Source organism: Pristiophorus japonicus, unplaced genomic scaffold (assembly GCF_044704955.1).
Source record: "Pristiophorus japonicus isolate sPriJap1 unplaced genomic scaffold, sPriJap1.hap1 HAP1_SCAFFOLD_599, whole genome shotgun sequence".
Lineage (NCBI taxonomy): Eukaryota > Metazoa > Chordata > Chondrichthyes > Pristiophoridae > Pristiophorus > Pristiophorus japonicus.
This window is the reverse complement of record NW_027254508.1, coordinates 140,234-164,701: the sequence shown is the minus strand read 5'-3', so window position 1 is coordinate 164,701 and position 24,468 is coordinate 140,234. Positions and strand designations below refer to the sequence as shown.

The following is a 24,468-nucleotide window of genomic DNA, read 5'->3' as shown; positions in this document are numbered from 1 at the left end:
AGAGCTGTGGAGGCTGGGTCATTGAATATATTTAAGGTGGAGATAGACAGATTTTTGAGCGATAAGGGAGTGAAGGGTTATGGGGAGCGGGCGGGGAAGTGGAGCTGAGTCCATGATCAGATCAGCCATGATCTTATTGAATGGGGGAGCAGGCTCGAGGGGCTCCTATTTCTGATGTTCTGATGAAAGCAAACACGAGAAGAGAAACAGAGAGCAATGAAGATGAACACGGTAACAGAGGCAAACGGGAATCCCGCCTGAGAGAGGAGCTGAACTTCTTCAAGGTGGGGATTCCGAGAAGAGACATGGCAGTGAATTAAATACCAATACAAAAGCAAAATACTGCGGCTGTTAAATATGAACCACAAACAGAAAATGCTGGAAACGCTCTTCAGGTCCGGGAGCATCTGTGGAGAGAGAGTGAGAGAGTTAACGTTTCAAGTCAAGTTTGTTTTTATTTCATATTTCCAGCATCTGCAGTATTTTTGCTTTTCTATAAATGTGAGTTCTTCACAGAATCACAGAAATTTACAGCAGGGAAGGAGGCCATCTCGGCCCATCGTGTCCGCGCCGGCCGACAAAGAGCTACCCAGCCTAATCCCACTTTCCCGCTCTGGGTCCGTAGCCCTGCAGGTTACGGCACTTCAGGGGCACATCCAGGTACTTTTTAAATGTGGTGAGGGTTTCTGCCTCTACCCCCCTTTCAGGCCGTGAGTTCCACCCCAGACCCCCACCGCCCTCTGGGTGAAGACATTTCCCCTCAAATCCCCTCTAAACCTCCCCCCAATTACTTTACATCTCTGCCCCCTGGTTGTTGACCCCTCTGCCCAGGGAAACAGGTCCGTCCTATCCACTCTATCCAGGCCCCTCATCATTTTATACACCTCAATCAGCTCTCCCCTCAGCCTCCTCTGTTCCAAAGAAAACAACCCCAGCCTATCCAATCTTTCCTCATCGCTAAAATTCTCCAGTCCCGGCAACATCCTGGTAAATCTCCTCTGTACCCTCTCCAGTGCAACATCCTGGTAAATCTCCTCTGTACCCTCTCCAGTGCAATCACATCCTTCCTGTAATGTGACCAGAACTGTGCACGCAGTACTCCAGCTGTGGCCTAACCAGAGTTTTATACAGTTCAAGCATAACCCCCCTGCTCTTGTATTCTGTGCCTCGACTAATAAAGGCAAGTATTCCGTCTGCCTTCTTAACCACCTTATCCACCTGGCCTGCTACCTTCAGGGATCTGTGGACATGTTGTTATACGGTGTCTGAATGAGTATACTACTGACTTGTATTGTCTTTACGTATGTTACTACGTAGGGTACAATGTGACCTCCCACATTCTACCCTAGGTAAACTAGAGGTGATCTAAAACTCGGCTGCCCCCGTGTCCTAACTCGCACCGAGTCCCGCTCACCCATCACCCCCTGTGCTCGCTGCCCCGTGTCCTAACTCGCACCGAGTCCCGCTCACCCATCACCCCCTGTGCTCTCTGCCCCGTGTCCTAACTCGCACCGAGTCCCACTCACCCATCACCCCCTGTGCTCGCTGCCCCGTGTCCTAACTCGCACCCAGTCCCGCTCACCCATCACCCACTGTGCTCACTGCCCCGTGTCCTAACTCACACCAAGTCCCGCTCACCCATCACCCCTTGTGCTCACTGCCTCGTGTCCTAACTCACACCAAGTCCCGCTCACCCATCACCCCCTATGCTCACTGACCCCGTGTCCTAACTCACACCGAGTCCCACTCACCCATCACCCCCTGTGCTCACTGCCCCGTGTCCTAACTCGCACCGAGTCCCGCTCACCCATCACCCCCGTGCTCGCTGCCCCGTGTCCTAACTCGCACCCAGTCCCACTCACCCATCACCCCCTGTGCTCGCTGCCCCGTGTCCTAACTCGCACCGAGTCCCACTCACCCATCACCCCCTGTGCTCACTGCCCCGTGTCCTAACTCGCACCGAGTCCCGCTCACCCATCACCCCCTGTGCTCACTGCCCCGTGTCCTAACTCACACCCAGTCCCACTCACCCATCACCCCCTGTGCTCGCTGACCTACATTGGCTCCCGGTTAAGCAACGCCTCGATTTCAAAATTCTCATCCGTGTTTACAAATCCCTCCATGGCCCTCGCCCCTCCCTATCTCTGTAATCTCCTCCAGCCCCACAACCCCCCGAGATGTCTGCGCTCCTCTAATTCTGCCCCCCTGACCATCCCTGATTATAATCGCTCCACCATCGGTGGCCGTGCCCTCTGTTGCCTGGGCCCCAAGCTCTGGAACTCCCTCCCTAAACCTCTCCGCCTCTCTCCCTCTCTCTCCTCCTTCAAGACATTCCTTAAAACCGACCTCTTTGACCAATCTTTTGGCTACTTGCGCCAATTTCTACTTACACAGCTCGGGGTCAAACCTTGTTTATCTTAATACTCCTGTGACCTGCCTTGGGACGTTAAAGGCGCTATATACAACAAATACAAGTTGTTGTTGTGGAGAGAGAAAGAGAGTTAACGCTTCAGGCCGGGTCTGTTTTTATTTCGGATTTCCAGCATCCGCAGTATTTTGCTTTTGCATAAATGTGAGTTGCTGCACGAGGTTGGGGCACAGACCTGTGCCAGTGCTGTTCAGAAAGCAACCACCAGGAGGTGGGCAAGAGCAGCCAGGAGAGTGGTTCTCCCAGGGGGCTGTTGGAAAGGGCCCATTCGGCCCTCCACTTCCACCCCCTCCGTGCTGGGACTCCTCACCCCCCTCCGTGCTGGAGCTCCTCATCCCCTCCGTGCTGGGGCTCCTCACCCTCCTCCGTGCTGGAGCTCCACAGCCCCTCCGTGCTGGGGCTCCTCACCCCCCTCCGTGCTGGGACTCCTCACCCCCCTCCGTGCTGGGACTCCTCACCCCCCTCCGTGCTGGGGCTCCTAACCCCCCTCCGTGCTGGAGCTCCTAACCCCCCTCAGTGCTGGAGCTCCTCATCCCCTCCGTGCTGGGACTCCTCACCCCCCACCGTGCTGGGACTCCTCACCCCCCCTCCGTGCTGGGACACCTCATCCCCTCCGTGCTGGGACTTCTCACCCCCCTCCGTGCTGGGGCTCCTCACCCCCTCTCTGTGCCGGGGCTCCTCACCCCCTCCGTGCTGGGACTCCTCACCCCCCTCCGTGCTGGAGCTCCTCATCCCCTCCGTGCTGGGACTCCTCACCCCCTTCCGTGCTGGGACTCCTCACCCCCCTCCGTGCTGGGACTCCTCATCCCCTCCATGTTGGGACTCTTCACCCCCCTCCATGCCGGGGCTCCTCACCCCCCTCCGTGCCGGGGCTCCTCACCCCCCTCTGTGCCGGAGCTCCTCATCCCCTCTGTGCCGGGGCTCCTCATCCCCCTCCGTGCCGGGGCTCCTCACCCCCTCCGTGCCGGGGCTCCTCACCCCCCTCCGTGCTGGGGCTCCTCACCCCCCTCCGTGCTAGGGCTCCTCACCCCGCTCTGTCCTGGGCCTCCTTATCCTCTCCGTGCTGGGACTCCTCACCCCCCTCCGTGCTGGGGCTCCTCACCCCGCTCCGTGCTGGGGCTCCTCACCCCCATCCGTGCTGGGGTTCCTCACCCCCCTCCGTGCTGGGGTTCCTCACCCCCCTCCGTGCCGGGGCTCCTCACCCCCCTCCGTGCTGGGACTCCTCACCGCCCCCCTCCGTGCTGGGGCTCCTTACCCTCTCTGTGCTGGGACTCCTCACCCCCCTCCGTGCTAGGGCTCCTCACCCCCTCCGTGCTGGGGCTCCTCACCCCTCTCTGTGCTGGGACTCCTCACCCCCTCCGTGCTGGGACTCCTCACCTCCCTCCGTGCCGGAGCTCCTCACCCCCCCTCCGTGCTGGGGCTCCTCACCCCCCTCCGTGCCGGAGCTCCTCACCCCCCCTCCGTGCTGGGGCTCCTCACCCCCCTCCGTGCCGGAGCTCCTCACCCCCCTCCGTGCTGGGACTCCTCACCCCCCTCCGTGCCGGAGCTCCTCACCCCCCCTCCGTGCTGGGGCTCCTCACCCCTCTCTGTGCTGGGACTCCTCACCCCCCCTCCGTGCTGGGGCTCCTCACCCCTCTCTGTGCTGGGACTCCTCACCCCCCTCCGTGCCGGAGCTCCTCACCCCCCCTCCGTGCTGGGGCTCCTCACCCCTCTCTGTGCTGGGACTCCTCACCCCCTCCATGCTGGGACTTCTCACCCCCCTCCGTGCCGGAGCTCCTCACCCCCCCTCCGTGCCAGGGCTCCTCACCCCGTCCTGTGCTGGGACTCCTCACCCCCCTCCGTGCCGGAGCTCCTCACTCCCCCTCCGTGCCAGGGCTCCTCACCCCGTCCTGTGCTGGGACTCCTCAGCCCCTCTGTGCTGGGACTCCTCACCCCCTCCGTGTTGAGACTCCTCACCGCCCCCCTCCGTGCTGGGGCTCCTTACCCTCTCTGTGCTGGGACTCCTCACCCCCCTCCGTGCTAGGGCTCCTCACCCCCTCCGTGCTGGGGCTCCTCACCCCACTCTGTGCTGGGGCTCCGCACCCCGCTCTGTGCTGGGACTCCTCACCCCCCCCCCCCCCCCCTCCGTGCTGGGGCTCCTCACCCCCCTCCGTGCTGGGGCTCCTCACCCCCTCGGTGCTCTTTCGATGACTTTCTCTCCCTCCGTGCGTTTCCCGCAGGGCGTCGGAAGGGAAGACGGTGGAAGTGGAGTTCAAAGGAGAGGTGGAAAGCACCATCCGGGACATCCTGGGGGGCGTGCGCTCCACCTGCACCTACGTGGGAGCGGCGAAGCTGAAGGAGCTGAGCCGGAGGACCACCTTCATCCGTGTCACGCAGCAGGTCAACACCGTCTTCAACTAGAGCACCCCGCTGCCTGCCTCCTGCCTCCTGCCTTCGCCACCGACTGCCTGTCCGACAGCCCGGGGCCCAGCTTCAGATCTGAACAATGTACGTGTCTGGGGCACAGGGGGCTGCTTTACTGCCGACTCTCTCCATGTTCATCTCCACCCGCTCCCCTCCCCTCCTCCCAGTAACATTCCTCCCACCCACTTACATTCTCTCTGCTTTTTTATTTTAAAAAAAATCACCATTCTGGGACCACGTGTCCAATCGGCGGGGGAGGGGAAGGTAACGACAAGGGCCCGCATCAAGCTGGGGGCAGGACCGCAGATTCTACCCGTTCACCCTCCGCCGAGTGTGTGATGGGACTGTGTAGAGGGAGCTTTACTCTGTATCTAACCCCGTGCTGTACCTGCCCTGGGAGTGTTTGATGGGACAGAGTAGAGGGAGCTTTACTCTGTATCTAACCCCCTGTACCTGCCCTGGGAGTGTTTGATGGGACAGTGTAGAGGGAGCTTTACTCTCTATCTAACCCCGTGCTGTACCTGCCCTGGGAGTGTTTGATGGGACAGTGCAGAGGGAGCTTTACTCTCTATCTAACCCCGTGCTGTACCTGCCCTGGGAGTGTTTGATGGGACAGTGTAGAGGGGGCTTTACTCTGTATCTAACCCCCTGTACCTGCCCTGGGAGTGTTTGATGGGACACTGTAGAGGGAGCTTTACTCTGTATCTAACCCCGTGCTGTACCTGCCCTGGGAGTGTTTGATGGGACAGTGTAGAGGGAGCTTTACTCTGTTTCTAACCCCCTGTACCTGCCCTGGGAGTGTTTGATGGGACAGTGTAGAGGGAGCTTTACTCTGTTTCTAACCCCCTGTACCTGCCCTGGGAGTGTTTGATGGGACAGTGTAGAGGGAGCTTTACTCTGTTTCTAACCCCCTGTACCTGCCCTGGGAGTGTTTGATGGGACAGAGTAGAGGGAGCTTTACTCTGTATCTAACCCCGTGCTGTACCTGCCCTGGGAGTGTTTGATGGGACAGTGTAGAGGGAGCTTTACTCTGTATCTAACCCCGTGCTGTACCTGTTTTGGGAGTGTTTGATGGGACAGTGTAGAGGGAGCTTTACTCTGTATCTAACCCCCTGCTGTACCTGCCCTGGGAGTGTTTGATGGGACAGTGTAGAGGGAGCTTTACTCTGTATCTAACCCCATGCTGTACCTGCCCTAGGAGTGTTTGATGGGACAGTGTAGAGGGAGATTTACTCTGTATCTAACCCCGAGCTGTACCTGCCCTGGGAGTGTTTGATGGGACAGTGTAGAGGGAGCTTTACTCTGTATCTAACCTCCTGTACCTGCCCTGGGAGTGTTTGATGGGACAGTGGAGAGGGAGCTTTACTCTGTATCTAACCCCCTGTACCTGCCCTGGGAGTGTTTGATGGGACAGTGTAGAGGGAACTTTACTCTGTATCTAACCCCCTGTACCTGCCCTGGGAGTGTTTGATGGGACAGTGTAGAGGGAGCTTTACTCTGTTTCTAACCCCCTGTACCTGCCCTGGGAGTGTTTGATGGGACAGAGTAGAGGGAGCTTTACTCTGTATCTAACCCCGTGCTGTACCTGCCCTGGGAGTGTTTGATGGGACAGTGTAGAGGGAGCTTTACTCTGTATCTAACCCCGTGCTGTACCTGCCCTGAGAGTGTTTGATGGGACAGTGTAGAGGGAGCTTTACTCTGTATCTAACCCCCTGCTGTACCTGCCCTGGGAGTGTTTGATGGGACAGTGTAGAGGGAGCTTTACTCTGTATCTAACCCCATGCTGTACCTGCCCTAGGAGTGTTTGATGGGACAGTTTAGAGGGAGATTTACTCTGTATCTAACCCCGAGCTGTACCTGCCCTGGGAGTGTTTGATGGGACAGTGTAGAGGGAGCTTTACTCTGTATCTAACCCCCTGTACCTGCCCTGGGAGTGTTTGATGGGACAGTGTAGAGGGAGCTTTACTCTGTATCTAACCCCCTGTACCTGCCCTGGGAGTGTTTGATGGGACAGTGTAGAGGGAACTTTACTCTGTATCTAACCCCCTGTACCTGCCCTGGGAGAGTTTGATGGGACAGTGTAGATGGGGCTTTACTCTGTATCTAACCCGTGCTGTACCTGCCCTGGGAGTGTTTGATGGGACAGTGTAGAGGGAACTTTACTCTGTATCTAACCCCCTGTACCTGCCCTGGGAGAGTTTGATGGGACAGTGTAGATGGGGCTTTACTCTGTATCTAACCCGTGCTGTACCTGCCCTGGGAGTGTTTGATGGGACAGTGTAGAGGGAGCTTTACTCTGTATCTAACCCCCTGTACCTGCCCTGGGAGTGTTTGATGGGACAGTGTAGAGGGAGCTTTACTCTGTATCTAACCCCCTGTACCTGCCCTGGGAGAGTTTGATGGGACAGTGTAGAGGGGGCTTTACTCTGTATCTAACCCCGTGCTGTACCTGCCCTGGGAGTGTTTGATGGGACAGTGTAGAGGGAGCTTTACTCTGTATCTAACCCCGTGCTGTACCTGCCCTGGGAGTCTTTGATGGGACAGTGTAGAGGGGGCTTTACTCTGTATCTAACCCCCTGTACCTGCCCTGGGAGTGTTTGATGGGACAGTGTAGAGGGGGCTTTACTCTGTATCTAACCCCCTGTACCTGCCCTGGGAGTGTTTGATGGGACAGTGTAGAGGGAGATTTACTCTGTATCTAACCCCCTGTACCTGCCCTGGGAGTGTTTGATGGGACAGTGTAGAGGGAGATTTACTCTGTATCTAACCCCCTGTACCTGCCCTGGGAGTGTTTGATGGGACAGTGTAGAGGGAGATTTACTCTGTATCTAACCCCCTGTACCTGCCCTGGGAGTGTTTGATGGGACAGTGTAGAGGGAGCTTTACTCTGTATCTAACCCCCTGTACCTGCCCTGGGAGTGTTTGATGGGACAGTGTAGAGGGAGATTTACTCTGTATCTAACCCCCTGTACCTGCCCTGGGAGTGTTTGATGGGACAGTGTAGAGGGAGATTTACTCTGTGTCTAACCCCCTGTACCTGCCCTGGGAGTGTTTGATGGGACAGTGTAGAGGGAGCGTTACTCTGTATCTAACCCCGTGCTGTACCTGCCCTGGGAGTGTTTGATGGGACAGTGTAGAGGGAGCTTTACTCTGTATCTAACCCGTGCTGTACCTGCCCTGGGAGTGTTTGATGGGACAGTGTAGAGGGAGCTTTACTCTGTATCTAACCCCCTGTACCTGCCCTGGGAGTGTTTGATGGGACAGTGTAGAGGGAGCTTTACTCTGTATCTAACCTCCTGTACCTGCCCTGGGAGTGTTTGATGGGACAGTGTAGAGGGAGCTTTACTCTGTATCTAACCCCCTGTACCTGCCCTGGGAGTGTTTGATGGGACAGTGTAGAGGGAGCTTTACTCTGTATCTAACCTCCTGTACCTGCCCTGGGAGTGTTTGATGGGACAGTGTAGAGGGAGCTTTACTCTGTATCTAACCCCCTGTACCTGCCCTGGGAGTGTTTGATGGGACAGTGTAGAGGGAGCGTTACTCTGTATCTAACCCGTGCTGTATCTGCCCTGGGAGTGTTTGATGGGACAGTGTAGAGGGAGCTTTACTCTGTATCTAATCCACTGTACCTGCCCTGGGAGTGTTTGATGGGACAGTGTAGAGGGAGCGTTACTCTGTATCTAACCCCCTGTACCTGCCCTGGGAATGTTTGATGGGACAGTGTAGAGGGAGCGTTACTCTGTATCTAACCCGTGCTGTATCTGCCCTGGGAGTGTTTGATGGGACAGTGTAGAGGGAGCTTTACTCTGTATCTAACCCCCTGTACCTGCCCTGGGAGTGTTTGATGGGACAGTGTAGAGGGAGCTTTACTCTGTATCTAACCCCCTGTACCTGCCCTGGGAGTGTTTGATGGGACAGTGTAGAGGGAGCGTTACTCTGTATCTAACCCCCTGTACCTGCCCTGGGAGTGTTTGATGGGACAGTGTAGAGAGATTTACTCTGTATCTAACCCCCTGTACCTGCCCTGGGAGTGTTTGATGGGACAGTGTAGAGGGAGCTTTACTCTGTATCTAACCCCCTGTACCTCCCCTGGGAGTGTTTGATGGGACAGTGTAGAGGGAGCGTTACTCTGTATCTAACCCGTGCTGTACCTGCCCTGGGAGTGTTTGATGGGACAGTGTAGAGGGAGCGTTACTCTGTATCTAACCCCCTGTACCTGCCCTGGGAGTGTTTGATGGGACAGTGTAGAGGGAGCTTTACTCTGTATCTAACCCCCTGTACCTGCCCTGGGAGTGTTTGATGGGACAGAGTAGAGGGAGCGTTACTCTGTATCTAACCCCCTGTACCTGCCCTGGGAGTGTTTGATGGGACAGTGTAGAGGGAGCTTTACTCTGTATCTAACCCCCTGTACCTCCCCTGGGAGTGTTTGATGGGACAGTGTAGAGGGAGCGTTACTCTGTATCGAACCCGTGCTGTACCTGCCCTGGGAGTGTTTGATGGGACAGTGTAGAGGGAGCGTTACTCTGTATCTAACCCCCTGTACCTGCCCTGGGAGTGTTTGATGGGACAGTGTAGAGGGAGCGTTACTCTGTATCTAACCCCCTGTACCTGCCCTGGAAGTGTTTGATGGGACAGTGTAGAGGGAGATTTACTCTGTATCTAACCCCCTGTACCTGCCCTGGGAGTGTTTGATGGACAGTGTAGAGGGAGATTTACTCTGTATCTAACCCCTGTACCTGCCCTGGGAGTGTTTGATGGGACAGTGTAGAGGGAGCTTTACTCTGTATCTAACCCCCTGTACCTGCCCTGGGAGTGTTTGATGGGACAGTGTAGAGGGAGCTTTACTCTGTATCTAACCCCCTGTACCTGCCCTGGGAGTGTTTGATGGGACAGTGTAGAGGGAGATTTACTCTGTATCTAACCCCCTGTACCTGCCCTGGGAGTGTTTGATGGGACAGTGTAGAGGGAGCTTTACTCTGTATCTAACCCCCTATACCTGCCCTGGGAGTGTTTGATGGGACAGTGTAGAGGGAGATTTACTCTGTATCTAACCCCGTGCTGTACCTGCCCTGGGAGTGTTTGATGGGACAGTGTAGAGGGAGCTTTACTCTGTATCTAACCCCCTGTACCTGCCCTGGGAGTGTTTGATGGGACAGTGTAGAGGGAGATTTACTCTGTATCTAACCCCCTGTACCTGCCCTGGGAGTGTTTGATGGACAGTGTAGAGGGAGATTTACTCTGTATCTACCCCCCTGTACCTGCCCTGGGAGTATTTGATGGGACAGTGTATAGGGAGCTTTACTCTGTATCTAACCCCCTGTACCTGCCCTGGGAGTGTTTGATGGACAGTGTAGAGGGAGCTTTACTCTGTATCTAACCCCCTGTACCTGCCCTGGGAGTGTTTGATGGACAGTGTAGAGAGTTTTACTCTATATCTAACCCCCTGTACCTGCCCTGAGAGTGTTTGATGGACAGTGTAGAGGGAGATTTACTCTGTATCTAACCCCCTGTACCTGCCCTGGGAGTGTTTGATGGACAGTGTAGAGGGAGATTTACTCTGTATCTAACCCCCTGTACCTGTACGAGTCGAAGCTGGGCCCATTTTTTTTTAAATCACATGAGATTGCAGGATTTTTCTTACTGGTGTTTGGGGAGGAAGGGATGAATTTGAATCTTGCCTTTGTATTGGCGTTTCCTTGGGAACCAGCCTGGGCTGGGATCCCACGACCAGATGCACACATATGCAAGCTGTCAGCTGCCTGGGTTGATCCTGAAATCACGTACATTTTAAAAATTAAAAAAGGCATGTGTGTTAACAGATGGTCGGATTTCCTTGCAGACAGTGACTGTCGCTGTTCATTCACACAGCAGCCTGCTTCCTCTCCTGGAGCCTGCTGCAAGGTTTAACACACCAGGACCGGCTGGCCTGGGCTGTCCAGCAGTGTTTTAATGCAGTGCGGATGCCCAGCGTAACTCGGGAATCGCTCTCTTCCAGCCACATAAATACTGTGGCTACAGGAGCAGGTCAGAGGCTGGGTATTCTGCGGTGAGTGTCTCACCTCCTGACTCCCCAAAGCCTTCCCACCATCTACAAGACACAAGTCAGGAGTGCGATGGAACACTCCCCACTTGGCCTGGGTGAGTTGCAGCTCCAACAACACTCGAGAAGCTCGACACCATCCAGGACAAAGCAGCCCCGCTCGATCGACACGCTCCCCACCACCTTCAACACTCACTCCCTCCACCACCGGCGCACCGTGGCTGCCGTGTGCACCGTCTACAAGATGCACCGCGGCAACTCGCCAAGGCTTCTTCGGCAGCACCTCCCAAACCCGCGACCTCTACCCCCTAGAAGGACAAAGGCAGCAGGTCCATGGGAACACCACCTCCTCCACGTTCCCCTCCCAGTGACTGCAATGGAGCAGAATATATGACGGGAGGCCGAATCCCAGACGAATTTCTAGGCCCAAGCCTTTAAACACGGGCTGGTGATGGTAGGCACAGTGATGTCGTGGTTCTGTCAGTGGCTAATAACCCTGCGACCGTGAGTTTAAATCCCAGTTTGAGAATTTGAATTTCTTTTTCAATTCTGAAATAAAAAGCTGGTTTCAGTAAAAGTGACAGACCAACAATGCTGGACAGGCAAAGGCCCTCTTCTGGTCTATTGATCCTGTCCCACACAATTGCCATACCGTGTGTATCACAACGTATACACTCCACCCCGCCCCAAACCCTGTGGTCTCCTGGGAGAGGCAAAAAAAAAACACAGGCCAATTTGGGAGCAAATAAACATCTGGGAAATTCCTCTCGGTCCCATCCAGGCGATCAAAGCTAGTCCAGATCACTGGCCATTCAATTACCTGCAGTACCTCGATAAAGTGCAACATCCCCCACCGACACCTGGGAGTCCCTGGGACCAAAGACCAGTCCCGCCCCTAAGTGGAGGAAGTGCATCCGGGAGGGGCGCTGAGCACCTCGAGTCTCGTCGCCGAGAGCGCGCAGAAAGCAAGCGCAGGCAGCGGAAGGAGCGTGCGGCAAACCAGTCCCACCCTCCCCTTCCCTCAACCACTGTCTGTCCCACCTGTGACAGGGACTGTGGGTCCCGTATTGGGCTGTTCAGTCACCTGAGAACTCACTGTTAGAGTGGAAGCAAGTCTTCCTCGACTCCGAGGGACTGCCTCTGATGTTGATGAATTCCCTCAGTACCTACCCTTCTGTAGGAGGTGATCTCCGCAGCAGACAGAAACAGATCCAGCTCTCCAATGAGGGAATTCAGTGAGCCTGCATCCACCTCATGAAACAGCAGCTTGTTCTCTGGGAAATGAACCATCTCCTGACGTCTAACCCAGATCTGGCCCCATACAACTTAAAGTTGTGCCCCCTGGTCCGGCCTAATTGGTCAGATCCCCCTCGAGTCTACGCTGCTCTAAGGCACAGAGTCCCAACTCTTTTAGCCTATGTTGATAACTAAGAAGCTTCAGACTGGGAATTAGTCTGGTGACCCTCCTCTGAACCCTCTCCAAAGCCTCAATATCACCCACCATGTGAGGAGACCACAACTGGACCCAGTATTCCAAGTGCGGCCTGACTCAGGTCTGTACAAGGACAGAACAGTACGCCTCACCTTGTACTGAATTGTCCCAGGGATACACCACGACACCTGATTTGCTCCAGCTATCGCTACATGGCATTGCCCATGTACCTTTAAGGATGTATGCTCCAGAATGTCCAAATCTCCCTATCGCCTCCATATTCAAGGCCTTTCCCTGGAGAGTGTATGAACGTTGAGTGCGACCTCCCTTCTCCTCCTCCCCCCACCCCTCCCCTCGGACCGACCTCTCACCCCTCCCCTCGGACCGACCTCTCACCCCTCCCCTCGGACCGACCTCCTCCTCCCCTCGGACCGACCTCTCACCCCTCCCCTCGGACCGACCTCTCACCCCTCCCCTTGGACCGACCTCCTCCTCCCCTCGGACCGACCTCTCACCCCTCCTCTTGGACCGACCTCTCACCCCTCCCCTTGGACCGACCTCCTCCTCCCCTCGGACCGACCTCTCACCCCTCCTCTTGGACCGACCTCTCACCCCTCCCCTCGGACCGACCTCTCACCCCTCCCCTCGGACCGACCTCTCACCCCTCCCCTCGGACCGACCTCTCACCCCTCCCCTCGGACCGACCTCTCACCCCTCCCCTCGGACCGACCTCTCACCCCTCCCCTCGGACCGACCTCTCACCCCTCCCCTCGGACCGACCTCTCACCCCTCCCCTCGGACCGACCTCTCACCCTTCCTCTTGGACCGACCTCTCACCCCTCCCCTCGGACCGACTTCTCACCCCTCCCCTCGGACCGACCTCTCACCCCTCCCCTCGGACCGACCTCTCACCCCTCCCCTCGGACCGACCTCTCACCCCTCCCCTCGGACCGACCTCTCACCCCTCCCCTCGGACCGACCTCTCACCCCTCCCCTCGGACCGACCTCTCACCCCTCCCCTCGGACCGACCTCTCACCCCTCCCCTCGGACCGACTTCTCACCCCTCCCCTTGGACCGACCTCCTCCTCCCCTCGGACCAACCCCCACCCTCCCCTCAGACCGACCTCCCTGCCCCCTCCCCTCGGACCGACCTCTCACCTCTCCCCCTCCCCGCAGACCGACCTCCCTGCCCCCTCCCCTCGGACCGACCTCCTCCCCTCAGCCCGACCTCCTCCTCCCGCCCCCTGGACCGACCTCCCCTCGGACCTTCTCCGCCCTCTCCCCTCGGACCTTCCCCGCCCCCTCCCCTCGGACCGACCTCCTCCCCCCTGCCCTCAGCCCGACCTCCTCCTCCCCCCCTCCCCTCGGCCCGACCTCCTCCTCCCCCCTCCCCTTGGCCCGACCTCCTCCTCCCCCCCTCCCCTCGGCCCGACCTCCTCCTCCCCCCTCCCCTTGGACCGACCTCCCCCCTCTCCTCGGCCCGACCTCCTCCTCCCCCCTCCCCTTGGACCAACCTCCCCCCTCTCCTCGGACCGACCTCCTCCTCCCCCCTCCCCTCGGCCCGACCTCTTCCTCCCCCCCTCCCCTTGGACCAACCTCCGCCCTCCCCACGGCCCGACCTCCTTCTCGCCCCCCCCCCCCTCCCCTTGGACTGACCTCCGACCTCCTCCCCTCGGACCGACCTTCTCCCACCTCCATGGCCTTGACCTGACCTGACCTGTCCCCGCCTCGGCCCGATCTCCCCCTCCTCGGCCCGATCTCCCCCCTCCTCGGCCCGATCTCCCCCCTCCTCGGCCCGATCTCCCCCCTCCTCGGCCCGATCTCCCCCCTCCTCGGCCCGATCTCCCCCCTCCTCGGCCCGATCTCCCCCCTCCTCGGCCCGATCTCCCCCCTCCTCGGCCCGATCTCCCCCCTCCTCGGCCCGATCTCCCCCCTCCTCGGCCCGATCTCCCCCCTCCTCGGCCCGATCTCCCCCCTCCTCGGCCCGATCTCCCCCCTCCTCGGCCCGATCTCCCCCCTCCTCGGCCCGATCTCCCCCCTCCTCGGCCCGATCTCCCCCCTCCTCGGCCCAGACGTTCTGAAATACCTGGAATCCGGAACGGCCTGGGTCCCGAGGTCGTGTACAGTCGTGTTTATCAGCCCGGGGATGGGGGGGAAAAGATACGTCCCACCAGCAAAGCTAGGTTTAAAAATATACACAACATGCCCACCCGAGTGCCCCCGGCAGATAATGGAGAGCGTACTCACTCTTGACACACTTTTTATTTAGAATTTCATTAATTTCCCAGTAGAAATGCCCATGTTTTCCATTAAACAAGAGACAAATATATAAGTGCGGACAAACGGACTCCCCTCAGGTCTCCTGAACGTGATATGTCCCCGGCCCTCAAATCACCGGTCCCCGATGGTCTCTCCGACCTGAACCCGGACCGGATGTCTTCTCCCGAATACCCAACCCTGCCCGACTCATCCACCTGAAGATCAGTATCAGAGAAAGGACCATCTCGCCACCCCAGGACTTGCAAAGTGTTTCGCCTCTCATCCCACAAGAGGCCAACTCCCGACAGTGCAGCGGACGCTCCTTCAGAACCGGCACTGGGAGTGTCGGGTCAAAGGTGATGGTGCTCGATTCTACGAACCCACGGCCTGACTACGGGGCGAGCGCGGGAACGACTGGCCCACGGCTGTTTGTCAACGCTACCAGTGCCGATTCTCCCCGGCAAGAAAGACACCTTTTGTGGAAGAACCACGTGTTTGTACAAAATTCATTCCCTTGGGCCACCGAAATCCTCGAGGACAACCGAGATTTCCCCTCACACTGCCGCACACCTGTTGGCCATCGCAGTTTCACCCCTCACCCCCCACCCCCCGTGTCACGTAAACCACAGGAGACGGTTGACATCAGTCAACGATTTGCTCGAACGTTCTTCAGCCGCGGGAAGTCCAGTTCACAGAAAGACTTGCTCCAGGTCGGCATCCGATGCTGAGAGACCAGACACGGTGGGACCACCCAACACGGGGCGGGGGGGGGGAGGGGGGAACCGAAGGTTCACGGGGTTAACGGAGCGGCCAACGGAGGGGATGGGTAACGTGGCCGCGGGCGGTGTCGGCAGAGAGGGGTGGGCTGCACCTGAGTCGTCCGAGCGAACGAGCCCCCTAACTGGTCAGCGCCGGTTCGAACCCCATCGGCCCACTGCCGGCCTCTGAAACAGAACAGAAGTGACACGTTCAGCGATTAGTAAAAGAGCATTCAAAGATCAGGATCTCAAACCCGGCACCAAGCTCATGGTCTACAGAGCAGTAGTGATACGCGCCCTCCCATAAGAACATAAGACACAGGAGCAGGAGTCGGCCATTCGGCCCCTCGAGCCTGCTCCACCATTCAATACGATCATGGCTGATCTGATCATGGACTCAGCTCCACTTCCCCGCCCGCTCCCCATAACCCTTCACTCCCTTATCGCTCAAAAATCTCTCTATCTCCGCCTTAAATATACTCAATGTCCCAGGCTCCACAGCTCTCTGGGGCAGAGAATTCCACAGATTTACAACCCTCTGAGAGAAGAAATTCCTCCTCATCTCAGTTTTAAATGGGCGGCCCCTTATTCTGAGACTATGCCCCCTAGTTCTAGATTCCCCCACGAGGGGAAACATCCTCTCTGCATCTACCCTGTCGAACCCCCTCAGAATCTTACACGTTTCAATAAGATCCCCGCTCATTCTTCTAAACTCCAATGAGTATCGGCCCAACCTACTCAACCTTTCTTCATAAGGTTCCAGCTCCGGTTCCAGTTCTGGTTCCAACACCGGTTCCAGTTCTGGTTCCGGCTCCGGTTCCGGTTCCAGTTCTGGTTCCAGCACCGGTTCCAGTTCTGGTTCCGGCTCCGGTTCCGGTTCCAGTTCTGGTTCCAGCACCGGTTCCAGTTCTGGTTCCGGCTCCGGTTCCGGTTCCAGTTCTGGTTCCAGCACCGGTTCCAGTTCTGGTTCCAGCTCCGGTTCCGGTTCCAGCTTCGGTTCCAGTTCTGGTTCAAGCACCAGTTCCAGTTCTGGTTCCAGCACCAGTTCCAGTTCTGGTTCCAGTTCTGGTTCCAGCACCGGTTCCAGCTCTGATTCCAGCTCCGATTCCAGTTCTGGTTCCAGTTCTGATTCCAGCTCCGGTTCCAGCAGCGGTTCCGGTTCCAGTTCCAGCACCGGTTCCAGTTCTGGTTCCAGCACCGGTTCCAGTTCTGATTCCAGCTCCGGTTCCAGTACCGTTTCTCTGAAAGAGCTGGCCACGCCCACCTGCTCTTTTCCTGTAGCCCTGGAAATTTTTCCTTCTCTGGAATATACCCAATTCCCTTTTCCCGAACCAGTCGTGCATCCTGATATACTCAGTTACATTACAGACTTAAAAAACACAATGAGAGCTGACTACATTGAGAGAGACATACACAGACCCGAAGGGGCTGACTGAGAGTCCGTTTAAAAGGATTGCCTACATATATTTACTTTAAAAAAAAATGAACAACAGGTTGAAAGCAATCTTTTTGTTTTAAAGCGAAAGGAGACCTGGAGCTTGAAATTTACATGCAGTTGCAATTGCCCTCTGACTGACCCGGGTAGCTTATAATTTGCTGCAGTGATGTGGACTGGCTGATTAAAACCAGCTTAGCAGCAGAACTGAAGGCGGTGTTGTTCTTTGTCGCTGATGTCTGCTCTTGTTGACAGTTGCCTCCCGAGGTGTGGAAAATGGTCCAGGTTGTCCAAGGTCCCATCACTGGATCCCGATAATCGGGGCGGGATAGTGCTGTGTGGCGGAGGCAGCTTAGTGGGGAACCTTTGTCTTCACAGATGTTTTGTGTTAGGCCCATGCTCTCGCACACTTCGGTGAAGGTGTTGATGATGGTAAGCGTCGTCCGCGTACTGTAACTCGATGACACAAGGTGGGACGGACCTTGGATCCGGACGAGAGGCGAACAAATTCCCGCCCGGCCTGTGGTTTAGCTCCCCTCCAGCGGGGGCTGGTCGAGGGCGAGATGGGAGCAGGGAGTCTCGTCGCCGGAAGCCGAGTGCAAACAGCGGACGGAGCACCAGGGCAACCCAAGCACACAACCCCCCCGTCCACCCCCGTCCACCCCACCTGTGGACAGGGACTGTCGGTCCCCACTTTGGTCTCAAGTCACCCCCAGAACTCGTGTTAGTGTTCCTCCACAACCGAGGGGGGGGCGGGGGCGGGGCCGGGGGCGGGGCCGGGGGCGGGGGAAGAAGAAACAGCAGCTGAACATCGCAATGGTGACCCTGATCCTGTGGGCCCCACTTGTGTCATGCGCACAGCAGCGAGACAGCGAGCTGACAGGGACACACAAGCCCACACACTGCGACACACACAGATTCGCCTCAGCAGCAGAATAGTGCACTGGGGTAGGGAGGGGAGGGGGGGCGTTACTCCCGTCCACAACTTCACCTGCACCGTGAGCAACTCCACGGGAGGCCCACTAGTATTATACATGGCAGCTGGACGTTGCAGACAGGGCCAGCCGACATAACCCACAGCTCCGCCGCAGGAGAACAATACACGGGGTGTTGTAACGGTGGGGCGCTCCAGTCCACGGAAAGGAAAACAAAAGACTCGCATTTCGATAGCAATTCTTTCACCATCTCAGGACGTCCCGAAGCGCCTCTCAGCCAATAACGTACTTTTTTGGCGTGTAGTCACTGTTGTCATGGAAAGGGGGCAGCCAATTAGCACACAGCTAGCTCCCACAAGCAGCAATGTGATAATAACTAGATTATCCATTCTTCCGATGATAAATGTTGGGGCCCAGGACACCGGTGACGAAGTTTCCCCCGCTCTTCTTCCAACACTGGTCGTGGGATCGTTCAAATCCACCCGAGAGGGTAGGCGGGGCCCTCGTTTTACTGTCTCATCCGAAAGACGGCACCTCCGACAGAGCAGCACTCTCTCAGGACTGGCACCAGGGGCGACGGCCCTGGATTATAGGGCTCGGGTCTCGGGACCATCCGCCAGTGCGTTCCCTCAGTACTGCCCCTCTGACAGTGCGGCGCTCCCTCAGTACTGCCCCTCTGACAGTGCGGCGCTCCCTCAGTACTGCCCCTCCGACAGTGCGGCGCTCCCTCAGTACTGCCCCTCCGACAGTGCGGCGCTCCCTCAGTACTGCCCCTCTGACAGTGCTGCACTCCCTCAGTACTGCCCCTCCGACAGTGCGGCGCTCCCTCAGTACTGCCCCTCCGACAGTGCGGCACTCCCTCAGTACTGCCCCTCCGACAGTGCGGGGCTCCCTCAGTACTGCCCCTCTGACAGTGCTGCACTCCCTCAGTACTGCCCCTCCGACATTGCGGCGCTCCCTCAGTACTGCCCCTCCGACAGTGCGGCACTCCCTCAGTACTGCCCCTCCGACAGTGCGGCGCTCCCTCAGTACTGCCCCTCCGACAGTGCGGCATTCCCTCAGCACTGCCCCTCCGACAGTGCAGGACTCCCTCAGTACTGCCCCTCCGACAGTGCGGGGCTCCCTCAGTACCGCCCCTCCGACAGTGCGGCACTCCCTCAGTACTGTCCCTCCGACAGTGCGGCTCTCCCTCAGTACTGCCCCTCCGACAGTGCGGCGCTCCCTCAGTACCGCCCCTCCGACAGTGCGGCACTCCCTCAGTACTGCCCCTCCGACAGTGCGGCACTCCCTCAGTACTGTCCCTCCGACAGTGCGGCTCTCCCTCAGTACTGCCCCTCCGACAGTGCGGCGCTCCCTCAGTACCGCCCCTCCGACAGTGCGGCGCTCCCTCAGTACCGCCCCTCCGACAGTGCGGCGCTCCCTCAGTACCGCCCCTCCGACAGTGCGGCGCTCCCTCAGTACCGCCCCTCCGACAGTGCAGGACTCCCTCAGTACTGTCCCTCCGACAGTGCGGCTCTCCCTCAGTACTGCCCCTCCGACAGTGCGGCGCTCCCTCAGTACCGCCCCTCCGACAGTGCGGCGCTCCCTCAGTACCGCCCCTCCGACAGTGCGGCACTCCCTCAGTACTGCCCCTCCGACAGTGCGGCACTCCCTCAGTACTGTCCCTCCGACAGTGCGGCTCTCCCTCAGTACTGCCCCTCCGACAGTGCGGCGCTCCCTCAGTACCGCCCCTCCGACAGTGCGGCGCTCCCTCAGTACCGCCCCTCCGACAGTGCAGGACTCCCTCAGGACTGGCACTGGGAGTGACAGCCCTGGATTATGGAGCTCGAGTCTGTGCAGTGCGGAGTGAAACACACGGCCTTCCGCCTCAGAGGCTGAGCCCACGGGGCTGACTCCAGAACTAAACACACATTGAAACAAAGATGGGACGAGACGTTAAAACGAGATCGCTTCCTCCCTCTCGTCTCTCCCGCGCCCCCCGCCAAACCCACAAATGATCAATTCACCAACCGCCAGCATTCGAAACCCGCCTCGTAACTCGACCTCGTACAACAACCCCCCTTTTTTTTTTTAAATACAGAACTCACCGCCACCCTTTCCAGGGGTACATGGCGAGCGGCTAGACGTGTTGGACCAGGGTTGGGATAAAGGTGTTGTGTTTGGTTCTGTGGTACAGATGTAGAGGCTCCTGGGAAAAGAAGAGCGGGCAGGGGGTCAGGGGTCAGTGAACCTGTGTCACCGTTAGCGTCTCAGAGTGGGGGGGGGGGGGGGGGGGAGGGGGCGGAACAGGCCACCCCCAACCCTTCACCTCCCAGCCCCAAGCCCTCAACGCGAATTCCTCGCCCTCCCTCGAAGGTGGCCCAGGTGAGACAATTTCCGGCCCGTTCAAAAACCAACAGGGCTACGGGAGCACTTTCGCCTCACGGGACTGTAGCACTTCCAGGTGGTGAGATTGGCAATAAACGCCACAGGGCCATGCCAGTGGCGGCTGCAACCACCCGAGAATGAATCGGGTAACCGAGCCCAGGCAGTGACTTGTTAGCGGCATATTCAACCGCAGCAGGAATCGCATTTCACAAACACACACGTACAGGGACTCCCAAGCTACCGTGACTGGATAGTGATCGAGGGATCCTGATTTCTCCTCCCCCTTCCCACCACCTGAACCCAGGCGAACTGTAGCCCCCCCCCCCCGACAAAGAGCTACCCAGCCTAATCCCACTTTCCCGCTCTCGGTCCGTAGCCCTGTAGGTTACAGCACTTCAAGCGCACGTCCAAGTACTTTTTAAATGACACCCTCAAAGCCTCCCCTGATAAAGTGCGACTTCCCCAGCGACACCTGGGAGTCCCTGGGCCCAAAGACCAGTCCCGCCCCTAAGTGGAGGAAGTGCATCCGGGAGGGGCGCTGAGCACCTCGAGTCTCGTCGCCGAGAGCGCGCAGAAAGCAAGCGCAGGCAGCGGAAGGAGCGTGCGGCAAACCAGTCCCACCCTCCCCTTCCCTCAACCACTGTCTGTCCCACCTGTGACAGGGACTGTGGTTCCTGTATTGGACTGTTCAGCCACCTGAGAACTCACTGTTAGAGTGGGAGCAAGTCTTCCTCAATTCCGAGGGACTGCCTCTGAGTGATTGAAATGTGGTGAGGGTTTCTGCCTCTACCATCCTTTCAGGCAGTGAGTTCCACCCCAGACCCTCACCACCCTCTGGGTGAAGACATTTCCCCTCAAATCCCCTCTAAACCTCCCCCCAATTACTTTAAATCTCTGCCCCCTGGTTGTTGACCCCTCTGCCAAGGGAAACAGGTCCGTCCTATCCACTCTATCCAGGCCCCTCATCATTTTATACACCTCAATCAGGTCTCCCCTCAGTCTCCTCTGTTCCAAAGAAAACAACCCCAGCCTATCCAATCTTTCCTCATCGCTAAAATTCTCCAGTCCCGGCAACATCCTAGTAAATCTCCTCTGTACCCTCGCTAACATTTGCATAGTGCCTTCCTCCACCTGGGAATGTCCCAAAGCACTTTACGGCCAATGGGGAAACTCTTTATTTGACACTGTTGTAATGTAGCAAACCGCGGTCCCCAGATTTGCGCACAGCTCCCTGCTCGCGGCTGGGGATCAACTCAGATCGCGGATAACACCTAGACACAGGGCGACCGCTGCAGGACAGGGAGCCCGATCGGAGGGAGGCGTCCGCTGTAAGGTCAGCTGGTCAGCGATGAGCAGGAAGGGGCTCGAGGTCTCCCGTACACCCCCCCCCCCGCCCCTTACATTAACCCAACTGTGCACGGAGCGCCAATGGGGGAAACAGGGTCTCGAGTCTTGAGATTTCCCCCCCGGGGGGCAGGAGGTTGAAGTCGGCCCCCTGCCCTCTCACCTTCCCGTCCAGGCCGGGGCCCAGAGGCTCACAGCCCTCGTCCTCAGAGTCCGAGATGACGTCTAGCAGCTCGATGCTGTGTGGTGTCGGGCCCGAGATCTGGAGGGAGATCGCTGAGCGAGAGAGAGAGAGAGAGAGAGAGACAGACAACGCGGGCAAGGTTAAAGAACTTCATCGAACCACAGACATTTACAGCAGGGAAGGAGGCCATCGTGTCCGTGTCGGCCGACCAAGAGCTACCCGGCCTAATCCCACTTTCCCGCTCTGGGTCCGTAGCCCTGTGGGTTACAACACTTCAGGGGCACATCCAAATGTGGTGAGGGTTTCTGCCTCTACCCCGCTTTCAGGCAATGAGTTCCAGACCCCCACCATCCTCTGGGTGAAGACATTTCCCCTCAAATCCCCTCTAAACCTCCCCCCAATTGCTTTAAATCTATGCCCCCTGGTTGTTGACCCCTCTGCCAAGGGAAACAGGTCCGTCCTATCCACTCTATCCAGGCCCCTCATCATTTTATATACCTCAATCAGGTCTCCCCTCAGCCTCCTCTGTTCCAAAGAAAAACAACCACAGCCTATCCAATCTTTCCTCATCGCTAAAATTCTCCAGTCCCGGCAACATCCTGGTAAATCTCCTCTGTACCCTCTCCAGTGCAACATCCTGATAAATCTCCTCTGTACCCTCTCCAGTGCAACATCCTGGTAAATCTCCTCTGTACCCTCTCCAGTGCAACATCCTGGTAAATCTCCTCTGTACCCTCTCCAGTGCAACATCCTGGTAAATCTCCTCTGTACCCTCTCTAGTGCAACATCCTGGTGAATCTCCTCTGTACCCTCTCCAGTGCAACATCCTGGTAAATCTCCTCTGTACCCTCTCCAGTGCAACATCCTGGTAAATCTCCTCTGTACCCTCTCCAGTGCAACATCCTGGTAAATCTCCTCTGTACCCTCTCTAGTGCAACATCCTGGTAAATCTCCTCTGTACCCTCTCCAGTGCAACATCCTGATAAATCTCCTCTGTACCCTCTCCAGTGCAACATCCTGGTAAATCTCCTCTGTACCTTCTCCAGTGCAACATCCTGGTAAATCTCCTCTGTACCCTCTCTAGTGCACTATCCTGGTAAATCTCCTCTGTACCCTCTCCAGTGCAACATCCTGGTAAATCTCCTCTGTACCATCTCCAGTGCAACATCCTGGTAAATCTCCTCTGTACCCTCTCTAGTGCAACATCCTGGTAAATCTCCTCTGTACCCTCTCCAGTGCAACATCCTGGTAAATCTCCTCTGTACCCTCTCTAGTGCAACATCCTGGTAAATCTCCTCTGTACCCTCTCAAGTGCAACATCCTGGTAAATCTCCTCTGTACCCTCTCCAGTGCAACATCCTGGTAAATCTCCTCTGTACCCTCTCCAGTGCAACATCCTGGTAAATCTCCTCTGTACCCTCTCCAGTGCAACATCCTGGTAAATCTCCTCTGTACCCTCTCCAGTGCAACATCCTGGTAAATCTCCTCTGTACCCTCTCTAGTGCAACATCCTGGTAAATCTCCTCTGTACCCTCTCCAGTGCAACATCCTGGTAAATCTCCTCTACCCTCTCCAGTGCAACATCCTGATAAATCTCCTCTGTACCCTCTCCAGCATTTACATAGCGCCTGTCAGCACCTCAAGACATCCCAAAGCGTTTTACAGCCAATCGAGCCCGTTTTTTTTTTCACTGTTGTAGTGTAGGAAACCGCGGTAACCAGATATGCGCACAGCAAGAGACCACAAGCAGCACGTGACGCTGATTGACCAATAAATATTGGCCTCCAGGGCACAGTGGGGAGAACTACCTCCCCCCCGCCCCACCCAAGGTCTTCTTCCAATAGTGGCCGTGGGATTTTTCACATTCACCCTGAGGGGGAGCAGAAGGGGACCTCAGTTTAACATCTCGTTCAGAAGACGGCCCCTCCCGACAGTGCGGACACCAGGAGTGTCAGCCATGGACTCTCGGCCCCCCCGAGTCCCTGGAGAGAGGACTCGACCCCACGACCTTTTTGACTCCGAGGCGAGAGTGAGACCCACTGAGCCATGGCTGGCACTTCTGAGGAGAAACCCCGGGTAGAGCAAGGGCAGTGGGCCAGGTCGCTGGCAATGGACTTCCTATTGACTGAAAAGGCAGTTCTCCCTGTCACCGCACAGTATTCACACTCCCCACTTTAGAACACAGGAACAGGAGGAGGAGGCCATTCAGCCCCTCGGGCCTGTTACATAGGAACAGGAGGAGGCCATTCAGCCCCTCGAGCCTGTTACACAGGAACAGGAGGAGGCCCATTCAGCCCCTCGAGCCTGTTACACAGGAACAGGAGGAGGCCATTCAGCCCCTCGAGCCTGTTACACAGGAACAGGAGGAGGCATTCAGCCCCTCGAGCCTGTTACACAGGAACAGGAGGAGGCCATTCAGCCCCTCGGGCCTGTTACACAGGAACAGGAGGAGGCCATTCAGCCCCTCGAGCCTGTTACATAGCAACAGGAGGCCATTCAGCCCCTCGAGCCTGTTACATAAGAACAGGAGGAGGCCATTCAGCCCCTCGAGCCTGTTACATAGGAACAGGAGGAGGCCATTCAGCCCTTCGGGCCTGTTACACAGGAACAGGAGGAGACCGTTCAGCCCCTTTTCCACCATTTAACTATCTACCCGCCTTGGTCCTGTAACCATTAATACCCTTACCCAACAAAAATCTATCAATCTCAAGCAGTTTCCAAATTTACACTGGCCTTTGTGTGAAGGAATGCTTCCTACTCTTTCAAATCATCTTAAACACCTCAATTAGATCATCCATTAATCCTCGATACTCGAGGGAACATAAGCTCAGCCTATGCAGCCTGTCCTCATAATTTAACCCCTTTAGCCCCGGTATCATTCT

The 24,468-nt window shown here is 57.2% G+C and overlaps 2 protein-coding genes across 2 annotated transcripts in view; one reads left to right on the top strand and one right to left on the bottom strand.

The window, feature by feature from the left end:
- Positions 1 to 10,647, top strand: part of LOC139255398 (GMP reductase 2) — a 77,111-nt gene extending 66,464 nt beyond the window's left edge. The window contains exon 9 of the mRNA XM_070873912.1: positions 4,648 to 10,647. Within this exon, the coding sequence (XP_070730013.1) occupies positions 4,648 to 4,828 (181 nt within the window). The 3' untranslated portion in view covers positions 4,829 to 10,647. The remainder of the gene's footprint in view (positions 1 to 4,647) is intronic.
- A 3,906-nt stretch (positions 10,648 to 14,553) lies between these two features.
- Positions 14,554 to 24,468, bottom strand: part of LOC139255400 (uncharacterized) — a 63,888-nt gene continuing 53,973 nt past the window's right edge. The window contains exon 9 of the mRNA XM_070873914.1: positions 14,554 to 15,507. Within this exon, the coding sequence (XP_070730015.1) occupies positions 15,461 to 15,507 (47 nt within the window). The 3' untranslated portion in view covers positions 14,554 to 15,460. The remainder of the gene's footprint in view (positions 15,508 to 24,468) is intronic.